Genomic DNA, 16,472 nt, shown 5'->3' with positions numbered 1-16,472 from the left:
AAAAAAAAATCAGTTTGGCTTGATAAAAGATTATTACAGTGCATGAATCACTGCACTGTGATTGTCAAATGCACATCGAGTGTTTGGCATAACTGACACAGCAAGGGTTTCCACCGTGTAACATGTAACCATAACATATCAAGGAAAGCACTTTCTTGAGCACTTGCATCTACAGTCCACAGGCAGTGAGACAAACGTGCTGTAAAGTAATAAAAGCTGCAGTGGTTCTACACATTCTTTAGTCTTCCTCGTTTCCAGTGAGGGGTGGGGAAGTCTTCTCTCACTCTGGCACAGCTGCGGTAGCTATCTCCACTTTTCCGCACATATCCCGATCAATCCTGCAGAGTACAACAATAGTCCATTCACTGTTTATGGGCGGGAGCTCTTCAATGTTCAAATAATTAAATGCCAGGACTTTGACAGAAACTGTTTAACTGTGGTTTGTTGTCAGAGAAAATAAAGCAATTTTGAGGATGCGACTGACTCGGACTGCTGTCTTTAGCTGTGTCTTTTGTGCTATGCTATGGAATGTAAAAAGGTACTGTGTTTACCTTGGGTGAGAAGCTTATTCGAAGTGTACCGCCTACTTCAGTCTGAATGACTCACAGAGTTTCTAGGACTCTTCAGTGGCAGCCAAAAACAAGAGGCACAGTGCCAAAACCAAGGTGCTACAACTGCCTTTGAGGAGCCGTTCACTCACTCAGACAGGAAACTCAGAACGCTATCAGATCTGAGCACGCCTAGTTGTGGTCAAAATAGTGTTTTGAGTGACACAGTATTTATGAATCAACTTTCAAGGCACACTGGTGCTTACAATGACACACTTTAACCATTTCTTCCCTCTCAAATAGTTCAATTAATTCTCAGTAGTTCAAATAGTTAAATTAGTTCAATTAAAACTCTTGACTGGATGATGACTACCCAATATTGAACACTTGATTTGTGTGCCAAACTTCATCCTTGAATTGACAATCGTGTTGTTTCCTGTAAAATGACAGAGACAGTCGCTAGTATCTTTCTAAAATATAAGACTGAAGCTCTTAAATTAATCAGAGGAAGGGACAATATGATATTACTTCTTTGGGAATTACCAAATAAAAAATCTGACAGCAGTTATTCAGTTAAGCTTGTGTAAGCTTGGCAGACTGGCTGAACTGGAGTTACTATGGAGTTACTATGACTTGCATAAGGAACTCCTCTCCATTTTGGAGAAACTCCATTTTGTATAGTAAATATGGCACAGATTTACTGTACAAAAGATTACTGAGTCTATAATACAAAAGCTGTGGGTTCAAATCCAGAATAATGCAGGACAGGACTGCAGTGCTCTTGGACGAGGCACCTAATCTAAATGAACAATTTCATCATTTGTGTATGGGTGGGGTAGAGGAGTGTGGGTATAATTTTACCCTGCTTACAATTACATAATTGCCATTTACTTGATGACACTTATTATTGAACCATGGCCAAACCAAAATTCACCCACATCATTAGCCACACCCATCAACAAATTCCAGGCTGTTGAAAATGGCTGTCTCCACTGCACAACAGGTTAAAAGCAAAATGATTGAAAGATTCAGCCCAAATACAAAACACAGTTGCACTTCCGTGTTGAAAGGAGAAGCAATTTGTCCACAGCAAATGTCCGTTCATAATATGTTAGGGGCACACAAGCCATCTGTAATTTTTGCTTTACCTGCCAGTTCTTTATAAATGTGCTAGGAAAGGGCCATCCACACAAAGCCCTCTGCAGTAGACAAGCACAGCAGTAGCAGACCAGTGAACATTCACAGTTACAGTTCCCTCTTTCTGCAGTAGGCCAAGGGTGTCAAGCATGCAAGCAGCAGTGAAGGCAAACAAAAACCTGCTGTGTAGAAAAGACTCAAATTCCCATGATTAGGTGATACTGATGTTTGAAACAACACATTACAAAGTTCCCAAGGACCACTTAGAATAATTCCCTCCACCCTTGGTTAAAGCAGAACCAACACCAGACAGAACCTTCATGACCAATCCAGAGAATCCATTCTTGCATGGAATAGACTTCTCTGCATCGATTTCTGATTTTTCTCCTCTCTCTTACAAACACAGTGCACATTATTCTGAGCATATTTATCACACTGCTTGTGATCTTTCTTTTAGGTTGTCAATGCAAACAGCAATTCTTCAATCATTAACAGAGAATGCTAACATGCCTGCAATCCCTAGGTGCGGCTTGCTTAAAAAGGAACTGATTGATGAAAAAAAGATGTCCCATTTGGAATACATAGATTATAAGGAGCCCGGACATCTTGCAAATATTTAATTAGTATTAAGTAACAAAGAAAGCAAAGTTTATTCAATTGGCTAATCAAAACTTCAAATTGAAGGCAAATGATGACAGAATATCCATTTCAGATTTCAAAAATCATCGACACGTTTTACAGAATTTATATGCAACAAAAGAACATCCATCCTAGTGGATCAACGAAACACATTGTACAAAATGCATAGTCTAGGAAGTTATAAACAGACTCTTAAATACATTACAGTTGATTTGTTTTCAGAAAAATCAACTAAATTAGCAGCAGATAAGGTTTTCATTGAACTTGAGAAAATTTCACATGAAGCACACTTCAGTTACTAGAAAAATCTATGTATTGGTTAGCTTTGGGACTGAGGCACTAATGTAGCACAAAAAGGGCCTATTATGGACAGAAGTTGAACCCCAATGGCATATCATGTTGGTATTAAAGAACCAACTTGAAGGGTCACTTCACTCAAATGGGTTTTAGACACCATTATTTTTTTAATAAACCATTACATCGGAAGTACCTTAGAATTTCATACATTTCATAAATAACATTCCATTATAGTAAATATATGAAATGACATTCAAACAAAGGTTAATGATTGTCTAGTTATTTTTATCTAATGAATTCAGAGCTGTTCAATGCTTGTTAAATTCAGAACTTTAAAGGTTTCAAGCAGAAATCAACAGTTCAGAGGATTACAATAATACTTCTGTCTGTTGGAGCATAGGATGTTTCACTCATTATGAAGGTTAAGACAGTGATTGACTCTGGAATAAATTGGCTCAGGTTTTACCTCAGATATATCACCCCAAGGGGTGCAACTGACTTTTCAGTGACATTCCGCAAAGCAAACCAATAAATTAATTGTTAGTTCTGTGCAAGGCCGAGAAAAAATGTCCACAGGCTTAACCCCTGAAGTATGAGTGCAAATACCTTTTACGCTTTTTCCTATTTTTTTCTTCATCATACCTTTGAAGGGCAAGGAGAAGAGGTTAGCAAATAAAGGAAATGTTGGTTATGCAGTAAACAAACATCTGTCAGAACAATTGAGTCAAAAGTATTTAGGGCACCATATCCAAGCTATGATACAGTGAATACAGTAGCTTGCGGTCACTTTAAAACTAGATGAATACAGGGAAAAATAGGCTCAACACACATCTGGTGGCTTAAAACCTTAAATACCATATGTACCATATAGCCTCATTCGAAAATGTTCTTCACAGGCAATGGAAAACAGAACATATAGAGGCCAAAGTGAGACAGTCCGAATGGACACTGTGTGTAGAGACAGTCCGAAGCACTCACTGTTTGATGCACTCCGGTATGGACACATACTCCATTGGGACGAGCTCAGCAAGGTCTGTCAGGTTGAACACGTATTTGATTTTTTGGCTAAACTTTGAACTATAAGGAAAAAAGAAAAGCCTTGGATCAATTATATTTTAGGGCTCATAATAAGTAACAAAATCATACAGAACCACTGATACTGCCCTGTACTTCCACCAAGTCAACTCTCTGTGAGCATCTATATGGATTCCTGAATTTTGTCAAGACTGAGATGCAAACAAAAACTTAGATGCCTATATTACAGTTTGTTGAAAAAGTGATCAGTATCTACTGGTGTAACTAGTGATTTGAATTATGGTGGAACTTGGGAGATAGTTTACAGTAATTACATCCAATTACTATACAGACCAACTCTGATTAAATGGTCAGAATCATGAACTGTAAATGTCACTGCAAACACATTACCTTATGAAGGGCCTTGTGATGGCAAGAACTGTGCGGATGAACCAGGAGGGATGGACAATGATCAAAGCCTTCAGATTCTTCCGTAACCTATCAGCAGTATTCATTATGGTCTGAGGATCACTGTGATTCTCTGCACGAGGACAACCTGGATCTACTAACGACTAAAGTTCAGGAACTTCCTCTTCCCTTAATTTACTCATACTGTCATACTGTGAGGTTAAATAAAATCACTTGGTAAATGAGTCATAAATGAAGTACTGACATTCTAAGAATTCAGACATTCTAAAAATGTGAGGAGAACTTATTTAAAAGGGAACTATTCTCTTTTGGAAATTCTACTGTGTAATTTCAACTGTTGGCAAGCTATTCAGCATTGGTGAGCCTGATCCAATGCTATCCAGCTGCGTGTCCTCACCTGCGGTCAATCTGTTGATAGCACTTCCTGAGCCAGCCAACACTGGGCATCTTCCTGCGCGATGTAGCCCCGTTCAGGTATACGATCATGTAGTTCTCAGCCACCAGTAGCTCCAGTGTCCCAATCACATACCTGCAAAGCGGAAAAGAGAATGGCCATTTGAAAAACAGCTGACTCCTTTAAGTCCAAAAGCATCTCAACATAAAATCCTTGTATTCAAAGGATCTGACTACACAACGACACAGTCTACACAAGCTCTTGAAAAAATTAAAGGAATTGAAACCAAACTAGTTTGGTAATTAGCATAAAATTTATGATGACAGGAATTTTGTGGTTCGGCGGCTATAATAACCAAAACTTTATGCAGTTATGTGCCCATCTAAATGCATACCTGGGAGCTGAGCGGGGACACTACCAGTGTAAACAAAAAAATTCCCCCCTCCCTTTTCTCTCCATTTTTGAATACCCAATTGTTCTATCAGCGCACACTGCCTCAAGGTCTGCCATCAAATTGGGAAGGTGTAGACGAGCATGAGCTTCTCCAAAGCTTGTGATGTAAGGCGTCGCTTCTTCAGACAGCAGGCTGGGCTTGCACAGACATGGGAAGGAGTGAGACACTTTGTGTGCAGCTGAACAGGTAGACTCACAGGTGCCCCATCGACCCTTGAGGGTCACTGGTGTGTGATGAGGCATGCTAAATCCGGTCAACTTATACCCTCCCATCCCTGGGCAATGCCAGAGCTAACTGTGAATCGCCTGGTGGGGCTTCCAGCCACAGCTGGCACTGCCCAGCTTCAGCACTAGGCCATGGGGCCCATACATACCCTAGAACAGTGCTTTAGAAAGACGAGCCACCCAGCAGCTGCAACCCCTCTGTTTAAGTGTAAACGAACATGGAGACAATAGTGAAAAGCTGTTTGCTGTCGATAATGGCTGAAGTTTCCCTTCAGCCAAAAAATTCACCTCATTCGACTCGGCAAAAGGAGATTAAGGGGGATTTTGCTTGGAGTTTTTTTGCTTGCAATTTTAAAAGGGATTAAAAGACGGGGCCATTGTCAATTTGAGTTCGGTCATCAGAAGAAGGGAGTAGAGATGAAAATCCATTAAAGACAAGTTTTGCACTAATATCTGGATGTATTTGTTAGACTTGTTAATATGCTAAACAGCTTGTCAGGTCATGTTGAAGCTGAGACTCTTTGGGTGTGCAAGATCAGGCTTGATAGACAGTGATGACAAGCCAAAACCTGTTCTCATAATCAAAAAAGAAACCTGAACTGAAAAGTACCCATTCACTAGCTAGGGTTGCTAAATTGCAGCCAAAAATATAAAACGCTTTCTCACTTGAATAGATTGTCCATGATGTATCTGTAGTTTGGTTGATTGCTTTCAGGCATGAAGCACACAGCAAACACAATGAGGGCATTCAAACCATCTCCATAGTAACCTGGAAAAAATGACAATAGTTAATACAGCATGAAAAATGAGTTTCCTGCTAAGTGGCAAAGTGAAATTAAGACATACAGTAAAGTGACATATGGCCTTCCAAACAGAATGTAGAAACATAACCATGAGGCATTCTGAATCTATGTCAAGGCTGCTCCAGGGAAGGCTTTGAAACACAGCTGTCAGCTTAAAATCCTCTACATTACAATAACTACAGAATTAGCCTTTAGCGGAAATATAGTAAAGTGAACCAATTCCAATCGGACACCCCAGAGTGGAAAACCATTTCAAACATGAGCACAGTGCAAGAGTAGTTTTCCTTATAAAATACTATCGGCAAAGATAAATAAAGTTTGAAGAATCCCAGCCTCCCCCAACAAAAAGTTTGGCCCACAATTTTCCCATATATTTACCTGAAACTATAACAAAGCAAACCAAAGTGAAGCTGATAACATGCTTAGCCAATACAAAACATATGCAAAATATAGTCCACAAAACAACTTTGGAAGAGGACTGGGCCAATCAGCCCACAGTACAGAAAATGGGATGGATGGCTGTCTGCAGTCTTCCATGGCTTTTTATACTTGGACTGCAGCAGCACAACCTGTTCAGAGCCTAATGAGAGATAGAACCGTGTGCCAAGAGAATGAGAGGAGTAAACGCGTATCACATCACAGGAAAGTAACCGTGACATACTTTAATGGGCAAGAGACCATAATGCCACAAGGCTGCTGGGGCTTTCACCCATTAAACTCCATCCAGTCTCAATGAAAGCAGCAATCATATGCATATTCATAAGGCTAAACAGGCCTTAGAAAACAGCTGGCAGCCAAAGTGAGTGTCTCGCTCTCTCAGTATCTCACTGATTGAGTGAAACAGATGGTGATCCTGGTCCTGCTGAAGAATGCTTGTAGAAGTGTATATGCATACAAACACACACACTTAATAAATTTGGGCAGTTTCAAAGTGGGGAGGAAAATCAGTGAATGAAGACAACATCCACTTATTACCATAGAAGTGACCTATTACCAGAAACATCGCTGATTGGTTAAGGCTTTCAGAAGGGAGAGTCTCGAAGAAGGAGCAAATATCTTTTGGTTTCTCACTATGATAATTGTAGCTTTTAATAAAAGTACACACTACACCATATGACGCACTTTGGTTCTTTCACTGTCACGCTTATTCAGGGCATAGCCACGACTCTCCTCAGAAGCTTATAATTCAGTTACCATGGCCATTAATTGCACTCAGCCCAGCACGAGTGGCTAAACGACCCGTACAACAGCTGCAGCTGAGCGCATTCTCTCTCCCCCATTTCACTCTTTCTCCCATCTCTGAATTCCAGTTGGTTTTCTGTCGCATCACTACTAAGCCGTCGGGCACCCATGCAGGGAGTCTAGCAGCTGAATCACTCCACCAATGCGCTCGGCCACAGGCCGGTAATCGCTTTCCACAACACAGGCCACATGGCGGACTGCAGGAGAACGAGCGCTCATTGGAAGTGGGGCCTGTCTCTGTTTTAGCAGCACCTGAAGTGTGTACTTGGTGAGGAGCTAGGGGGCGCCGATGCTGCAGTTGTCTTACACCACCCCACCCTAGCGACTGAGTCACTGCTGCAGATTGGCAGTACCAGTTAGCCAATGACACAAACCCGCTCTCAAAGAGGAAACCCCGCGGGCATTTTAGAGTGAGCGGCCGAGGCCGCGACTGACCTCCGTGGCTGATGACCCGTTTGTAGGGTTCGATGGCCTTCATGTCCACCCTGTGCTCCTGCTCGCCGATCCTGAAGACCCTCCATCGGCGGCCCTCCTCCCTCTCCTCCGCGCTGGAGTACTCCTGGACCGTCTCCACCCCCTTCTGCAGCAGCTCCGTGGCTTTGGGCTTCGGGAGGTCGTCTGAGGAGAGAAGCGAAACGGGGAATGTTACAGCTCTGCGCTTTCTCAATCGCCCAGCTCTAATTTTACCTGTGGCCTGAAGTGATCTGAGGATTCCAGGGTCTCACTGAATCACTGAGAGACATTCGGCTGTGCCGCCAGGAGGAAGGCGGGTGAAAGCCATGATTGAATAAGACATCTGTAATTACACTGATGCAGAACGGACTGCTGGAAAGTTTTTCTTTCCATCCTTCTTTCTTTCATTCATTCATTTACTCTAAAGGCTCACAGAACAGTCCAGGAGGCCTACTGCATCAAAACTGATCCCACTGATCACACCTGTGGCCATATGTCCATGCTTAATTACTGCTCCACTTCACTGGTCTTTACAGAGGGCAGAGCAGTCATCATAATCTCTCCACCACTGGAGTGAGGTGATGTCATTATGACAGAGGACTACAATGTGAACAGAACACTTTATTTTCCAGCCCTCCCTGATTAAACAAACTCTTCAGTTATCCACCAGGACACGTAATCAAAATTTGATTGCAGCACAAAGCATGCAAGGGATCATTCTGTTCTTTTCACATGCAGTATCATCCAATGACAAACGCAGCCTATTTCCAACCTTTAGTGCCTGCACTTACCTCATTACTCAGAAGGCACTTATATGTAAAACATCCTATAAAAGTACTGCTCTGTTTCATCATTTATTACGCTATGGCTGCTCATGCCAGGGTCTCTAGTGCTACTTTTTGTGAGTGGAAGGGAGGGGGGGGGGGCACTTAAGACTGAAAACAAGGGGTACTACAATAAAATATGAGAGCCAAGTTCTTATTTAATATATAATAACATCCACCGTATTATTTAGTGAATATCCCCACTGAAGACAGTGGAATTGAAGCAGCTGATGTAGGCGGATCACGTGAGCCTGCTAGTGATCTAAGGAGGGGGGGAGGGGCTGCCATCCCTGGGCGTGGCTACGGCCAGGTATGGGTTACAGCATAGTACTTCTGTCCACAAGCACTGACTGCAGTACAAACGTTTTAAAGCACATCTGAAATCAACTACAACAAACAGGCATAACAAATGTAAGTATGATGCATGTGCAGGTATACGTCTGATTAACAACAGTAACAAAAAAGCCCATAATGGCTGAAACTGGATCTCAATTAAGAACAAAGCAACATGCAAAAAGAAGCAGGATTTAAAGTAAAAAATAACAAATTAATCCATGGACAAACAATAGAAGAAATACCCAGGCACCCAAATTTGTTTGCACCGCTGATGATGACGGGCATAAGGCAAAATGAAAGAATAAATGAAATCACTTTTTTTTTTTTTTAGATTTGGTCACTTTTGGTTGCGAGACAATTAGAGGTTCCGTCTTGAAGACCTTACCACATGGAGCAGAGAAACACGACGGCGCTACTGGCCTGTTTCCAAATAACGCAAGGAAACAATCCTTCCAGGTGAGTGAGCAGAAAACAGAAATGGAAATAGAGACAAAACACCTTTTAAAACAACTTGCCATTACACTACGCAGTTCACTTCACATTTAACCTGGGGCACAATGTCCTGGCTGAATGACAGTCTCTCAGTCTGGCTATTCCCCAGGGCAAGAAAACAAACTCCTCTCCCCAGGGTAATGGCACAAAATGGCTGCCGTCAATCACATAGACGGTGACTATAAGTGCACTCCTGCCCTGGCTGAGATAAAAAATTTCTAATTTTACTTGCAATTGGATTTCTGAAAGAGGAGATATATGCTTAACAATGAAAATGAGTCAGAAATAAGACCAGAAAGGAGGAAACTACTGTAACATTATTCTTTCAGGAGAATTTCTCAACAAAAAGGAACTCCAGTTAGTTCATGCAACTTCAAATGCAACGCAGAGCTAGCAGAGCTAGCCAAGAGCAGTCTTTGGAAGCTCCACAATCCAAGAGACCTACCTTCCCAGTCAAACTCGTTGCTGTTTTCAGACGGAGTATCTATATCTTCCAGATCCATTTCAGTGCTCTCCTCCAGCTCATCGGACAGAACTGAGCTTCCGGTGCGGTCCAGAGTCAAGCTGATGTCCGGGGCCTCCAGCTTTTTCTTGGCTTTGCTGTCACTGTTTAATCCATAAGGCGGAGTCCCTGAAAGAAGAAAAAAATGTTCATTCTAAAAAAGACCATTTTCACACTGCATTATCAAAGGTCCTTCTGTAATGAGGTCAAGAACTGTGTTTAAAATCCAAATATTAAAGAGCCTCTGCTTTTAATAGTGGTTGAAAACACACGTGAATTATCAAAAGATAGGATACACTTCAGCTAAATATAAAGACAAGCAGTGAGAATGGCTAAATATTGCAAAAATAAAAATAAATAATATAAACCAAATATATACCAAATTCCTTACATGACAATGAGGGGGGAATTAAATATTTGGAAAGTTCTGAAAGACCAGCCATTGCAATGTGGTAGTATGCACAGCCCAAAATAACGGTTTCCACTAAAAACTGATTTTAAAAAATTTCCTTGATGTTTCAAATATGTTTAAGGATCAACAAAAATTTGAAAATATAACTTGTATATGTATTATTCACATGAAGAGGAAATCACTGAGGTAACATCTGTGTGCTGACATTAGCAGAACTGATAATGGCATCAAGTACAAAAGACAGCATATTTCTCACTGTAAAAACTGTATTTATCACCGATTCTTTTATAGGCATTTTTGTTTTTGAAATAAACTTTATTTTTATATTTTGACAAAATCATTTTTAAAGGGCATTCAAAAAGACAGTGGGAACCCATAATTTTGAATTGTAGTAAGCGCACAGTGGCACCGTCAACCATAAAGCTACCACTTGAAAGAAAGGTCTTGTGAGGACTTACCTGGTTTGACTTCCGTGGGTGTGCCAATAAAAAGCTCCGGTTCCAGCTGCAGGTCCTCCTCCTCTTCCTCAGGCAGTGGTCTATGAACACAAGCAATAAAAAAGAACGTAAACAGAAGGTTGTAGGTTCAAATCATGGGCGTGACAAGACAGGTGAACCCTTGGGGAATGGATTTGGCCCAGATTTATTCAGGAAACTTGAGCTGTGTGAATGTTGCATCAATGCAAAAGAGCATGTTGAATTGAAAGATAATGTTTCATGAAATGTTGAATGTATGCAAGTTATTGAAGGTGGGCAAGGTTCATGACCTCACAGTCACCAGCTGGCCCTCTATGGAATGAATGTCTGCATAAACGTTACATAAGCAATATGCAAGCTATGCAAGATTCTCTGTATAAGTGCACCTGCTTAGTAAAGAATGTAATTAGAAGCTATACAGTCTGAGAATGCCAATCTACTTTAGTCTGCAGTGTCATCACACAACTTACTGTATTTAAGTGTGCTTAGTGTAATAAGAAGCTACTTCTCAGCTAGCAGCACTAGAAATAATCTCAAGGGGTTGATTTACACTGGAATTCACAGATTGCCTTTCTTTTTGTCCATTTACTTTTATCAGAAATGGTTCTATTGTCAGACAGGATAAAAATGGAGAGGTAATACCCCTTCTTTCACTTCTTCATTTATACTCAAACACAAATGTAATCAACATCATGCCACTCAGACTGTTTCAGATATCTACCAAATATTCAGAATTTTACTCATCAAACATTTATAGGGTACAACCATTCCACCAAATGACCAGATTTTTAGTTTTAATCTAGCCGTCATACACACAGTATGTAATGATTACCCGGGAAAGTCCTCATCTTGCCACTCCTCCTTAAGCTCCACCCCCTCAAGCCTCAGACATGCCTCTGTGGTATCCACCGACTCCTGACACTCCAAGCTGTAACCAAACGAAAAGACAGTTTCAAACAGGCACTGTATGAAGTATAATTTATTCAGTGGGAGATTGTAGCTTCTAAGCCAATGCAAAGCAGGTCTGGGGAGAAAAAAAAAACCTTCCCAACTTTGACTTCTGTATGGTTAGTTCTGGACTGCACAGCCCACTTCCTCCCATTGAAGTAAAGTTCCTTTGTAAGTTTCTTTTCTTTTCTTTTTTTGAAAACATGAGACATCACTTTGTCACACGCAGTACATTTCTTTCAATTGTTCAAATTCAGAACTGCTTTTTTATAGCCAACTAACTGTTAGCTGATGACTTTGAGGAGTCTTGTTTCTTTTCAATAAAACAAATACAATTTCATACTATACCAGAAAATAAGAGAGAAGTGATTAGTAGAAACATGCATGAAACACATTTCAAATCCTGTCTCCTTTCCAGAGTGTTAAGCATCAGAGGATGCATTCGGTTACCTCCACCCCATGCAGCCCACAAGGTGTGTTGCTGCAGCCCGACACTCTTCCCTGGCATCCTGTGTGTGAGCTATATAGGCTATATCAGCACAGACAAATTACCGCCTGCTTTCAGGAGTTCTAAAATTCTCATGCAAAGAGAGGAGTTGCAATTAATGTATGCTTTATTAAATTAGACGGAATACTTAATTGGCCTATTTTACATAATCACCACCCTGTTTTAGTGCATTCACTACAGGTAAACAAATGCATGTACACATTTAACGATGTATCAATAAAAAGTTGCAGAGTGATGTAATCCCTGCAAATGACATCATAATAGCAAATTTGTCCCATTGTGACTGTTTAGTAGCCTAAATCCAACATACTGTAGCTATCACAACCTTGCAGCAACTGCCTTTTGCATTGGAAAAACAATCACATTCCTTTAGTAAATCTGGCCCCTAGTGCACATTTAGACAAAGGGATTGCCTTTCACCTTTAATGAACAACGGGGAGAAGCAGGGAATAAAGGCTTAGATATGCCTGTCATTCCTACACTGGATGAGAAGGAAAATCACCTTACACACCCACCATCTTCAGCAGGCCCTCTATTTTGCTACAGTGCAGAGCCCTTCAAAGCACTAATCTTGAAAACTACAATAATATTCACTTCCAGACACATTAGTTACACAAAGTTTGCACTGTGCTTTCTGCAATAAATGCAATTTCACAATGAGTAAATTGCGAGTTTCCACCTCAAATTTCATTCTATGACATAAAACAGCCACTGTAAGAGAAGGAGGAAAAGTGTGGACATTACAGAAATTCCTTTTACTGTTTGACACTGTATCCTGCATTTTTGGCAAAGCTACCGTTTTGACATATTATCCACAGTTGGATATTAAGTGGATTACAGTACCTTTCTCAGAGTGACACAAGCAGCGTCACAACTCTGATTTGAATGTGCAGTTCACTGTTTAGGAGTCTGGGGCTCTAAGCACAAGTCCACACTGCTGGCCTAGTTCTCTTTAATTGCAGTCAAATGCTAAAACCTCTTTCCTAGAACACAGTCTACCAACAGATTAGGAGGAATTTATTTTCTGAGCGAGTAAAATTTCTTGACCTAGATAATTTTGCAATGAGAAACCTCTGACTTGTGTTTCCACTGAAATCCGGCTTTTGCAAACTCTCTTTGCAAATATCTAGGACCTAAAACTCAAAAAAGGGCTTGAAGTTGAGACCTAGGCTACCTGCCAAATTTGGGTAAAGGTTGCTTTTAGAAGTTAATCTAACCAGACTTGTCCACCACTTCTGTGGGGTGGGTATTCCCTTCAACATTCAAATCCAGTCAGATCTTTAGAGCATAGAAGGCAATGACAAAAACCCAGAAGGGGAACCCTGATGGTTAATGGAGATGAGGAGATTAAAGAATAAAGGAAAAACACAAGAAAGCTGGTAGAGGAAAGAAAGTGTAAAATGATGTATAAAATTCCATGATAGATATAAATTTAATAAAGGTGATAGGATAAGGGAATGTTTCTTTGTAAAATATTTGTTTTAAACATTGGAGTGATATTTATGCGTTACTATTGCTCAGAATCAGTACGTCCATGACTAGGACCACAAGTAAGTCTGCTTATTTTCGCAGATTTAATTTCATTTTAATTTAACCTTTATTTAACCAGGTAAAAGTGATTGAGAACAAATTCTCATTTACAAATGTCATTCAGTCTTCCACCAACAAAAGTATGACAGGCTTTTTGTCAAAGCTTGTGCCAACCAGTAATCCTGATTGCACAACCTCAACAAACTACCTTGATAAAACAGCCCACTAATTAAAGCACAACTTTTACGGTTAGCACAACTCAGTGAAATAACGTGACAAGGAGTCAAGGATGTACCATGCACTCAGTGTGTACCTGCTCATGTGGTTAGGTCACAATCTCCTGCTGTGCAAATGTTATTTTCTCTTGGTAACACTCTAATAGTTGGCAAAAATATTTCTGATATAGAAAGAAGAGGGGGTGGAAATCCAGGGCCCAGAAGGAGAATTCTGGCTGCTGTTATCATTTAAATAATGAAAACATGTAGGTCTATTTGGAACATATTAGTCCACTGTAAAGGCTGCTGCCTGTGGAGTTTCTCAAATCCTCTTAGGCCTCTAGCTCACCCCAACCACCGAGGGACACGATTATAAAAGACTTCAGCTAAAGTATGAAAAACGCTCCATTCTGTGGATTTTCCAAGCTTAAAACACTCATTTTTTAAGCAAACAGGCATTCTCTGGGAGTCACTTTGAGATGATATGTCCACATGTGGGTGGAACAGCCTGTTAATTCATTAATTTTTCTTTAGTAGCATCACAAAATTTGGGGGGGGGGGGGGGGTTCATGGCTGCAGTGAAAATACTAGCAGTAACTACTGTGATATTCAGATATTAAGTATGAGCATGACAGTACAAAGTAGGCCTACTGCTTTATTGGAAGAATAGTGCTGCTTTCAAATACATCCCAAAAGAAACCCAAGCTGTGTAGACGTGTAGATTTACTATCAGAACATTTGAGTCACTTTTATTTATTAGCACAATCATTGGGGTTAACATTGCCTAACAAAAACCCAGAATATGGCAGAGAACAACACGTGAAACTACAGCAACACCACGACTAGTTCATGCGTGCCTCAGAGCTGTAATTTAGTGTTCCCTACATTAAATGGTTTTAAAATCCAGTCCTGGGGAGAATCTGATGAAGGCTTAATCACTTGACCAAATGCACTTGTTGAATTCAGTTATTTAATGTTTTTTTTTTTTTTTTAGTTTTTTTTACCAGTCAGTCTATGATTAAAACAAAAAATAAAAATAATGTGCCACGTTCAATAATGACAGCATGGCCATACGTTAGTTGACATGCCTGAGAAGTCCTGGGACTGAGACGATGCTTCATCGCATGTTACACAGGTAGGCCTATTTTAGACATCATATGAAATGAGAGAAAAAATCATGAGATAGACAAAAAAAGTGTTGAACTGAGAACAATTAAAAGCTTGCTTTCAAGGATTGTGACTGGGTTTGCAACTAAAACCAACATACCCAGAATATCCCAGGACAGAGTTTGAAAACCCCTCCCGTAACCACAACATCATTTGAATGTCAGGTAAGGTTAGCTAACGTCAGTTATCGAAATAACAAGAACATTCCACCCAACAGCTGTTTGATTTAACCTGGATACAATGCACAGGCCCGGCAATATTTAGCCAGCGAGCTGTAAGACACCAAGCAAACCAAAGGTGCCACTCACCTTCCACTGTCTCCCGGTGGGGACGGCTGGGAGAGCCCGACTGGACTCGAGCTTCGCACCCGCGTCTCCTCTGGTTTTTCTCCGCTGTCTAGCGCTGTCGTTTTCTGTAGTGGATCACCTGCATTGGTTGGACTCTGCAATAATGTGTCCCCAGCACTCTCCGACAAAGGCTCCGTCTTTTTTCGTATGATTTCAGGTTCTTCTTCTTCCGAAGTCAAAGTTTCCGTGGGCCCGTTCTCCAGGTTCTCAAATATCCTGGGTGTGTCTGGTTCGGGATTACTTTTGTTTAAATCCATATCACTTGTAACGTTAACGTTGTATCCCAGCTCCGTTTCGGTTTCAACCACTTCTGTTGCCATGGCCAAAGGCGTCTTCTAAATTCGACAGAGTAACTGTTAGCTTCAGGTCCTTTTTAATAGTCTTCCACACCAGAAACAAGCCCGAAAGCAAGCAGCTGATTTCGCAGCCACTCGCTAGCTAACTAACCAACCAGCAAACTAACACGTTGGCCACCTTGCAAAACCTCCTTGCATAACAAAATGGAGTGAAGCTTTATTTTTAAAAGCCAGCTAACCTACAAGAAAAATGTTACACATTATAAAAAATGTAAGCACGTCGGTACTTATTCCCGCTACCGTATAATAACCTGGCTTGCTACTTCTACTTATTCATCCAGTTTGATATCTTGTTAAGAAGATTGTTTCGTGGCCCAGCAACCCAGCTCTTGAAGCAGGCTAAGCTTGCTTGCTAGCTAGCTAACGACCCTGATTTCCTTCCTGCTGTACAGTTTTTGCTCCAAAGATGGATTGCAGACTACCCAGCAAGCAAATTATCGTTAGAAACCAGCAAGTCCGGATACATATTAACCACAGAAGTTCCAAAATGTTATTGTCACATGCAGTTACAATTCCCAGCTAACTATGTATGCTTTCGAATCTTCCCGTCCATGATGAACCTCTGCTCGGCTGTCGGCTGCTGTCTTTGGCCTGCCCTTTCCTGTACTGTTTGAGGCTTCCAGGCACAAGGAGCAAATGCTTCAATCTGTCTAAACAGCCCGTTATTCAGCCACCGTTACCTCACTTCTTTCCTTTCTCCTTCCACGATTTACTGCACTAATCTG

At 40.9% G+C, this 16,472-nt stretch overlaps 1 protein-coding gene across 3 annotated transcripts; it reads right to left on the bottom strand.

Moving 5' to 3' along the window:
• Positions 1 to 16,472, bottom strand: LOC135255316 (BCL2/adenovirus E1B 19 kDa protein-interacting protein 2-like). 3 transcript variants are annotated; one of them, XM_064336327.1, is made up of 12 exons: positions 15,353 to 16,472; positions 11,509 to 11,604; positions 10,659 to 10,738; positions 9,732 to 9,917; positions 7,617 to 7,799; positions 5,803 to 5,905; positions 4,462 to 4,593; positions 4,047 to 4,133; positions 3,600 to 3,698; positions 3,228 to 3,263; positions 1,697 to 1,747; positions 1 to 338 (listed from the first exon to the last, which is right to left on the bottom strand). In XM_064336327.1, the coding sequence occupies exons 1-11, from the start codon at positions 15,709 to 15,711 to the stop codon at positions 1,708 to 1,710; spliced, it is 1,401 nt and encodes a 466-aa protein (XP_064192397.1). In that variant the 5' UTR covers positions 15,712 to 16,472; the 3' UTR covers positions 1 to 338; positions 1,697 to 1,707. The 3 variants fall into 3 exon arrangements, with proteins under 3 accessions (XP_064192397.1, XP_064192396.1, XP_064192398.1); XM_064336326.1 differs by lacking the exon at positions 1,697 to 1,747 and having other exon boundaries at positions 15,353 to 16,471; XM_064336328.1 differs by lacking the exons at positions 1,697 to 1,747; positions 3,228 to 3,263.

This window comes from Anguilla rostrata, chromosome 5 (assembly GCF_018555375.3).
Source record: "Anguilla rostrata isolate EN2019 chromosome 5, ASM1855537v3, whole genome shotgun sequence".
In the NCBI taxonomy this organism is placed as follows: domain Eukaryota; kingdom Metazoa; phylum Chordata; class Actinopteri; order Anguilliformes; family Anguillidae; genus Anguilla; species Anguilla rostrata.
Note: the sequence above shows the minus strand (reverse complement) of the source record. Positions and strands in the feature narration are given on the sequence as shown.

What these genes read in the sequence shown, in the direction of transcription:
- LOC135255316 (XM_064336326.1), bottom strand. Translation starts at nt 15,711, where the DNA reads ATGGCAACAGAAGTGGTTGAAACCGAAACGGAGCTGGGATACAACGTT. An exon ending in ACGGGTCATCAGCCACGGAG is followed by an intron (nt 5,906 to 7,616) that starts GTCAGTCGCGGC and finishes CATTTTTTCCAG; the next exon opens with GTTACTATGGAGATGGTTTG. An exon ending in ATACCGGAGTGCATCAAACA is followed by an intron (nt 3,264 to 3,599) that starts GTGAGTGCTTCG and finishes TGCCCTTCAAAG; the next exon opens with GTATGATGAAGAAAAAAATA.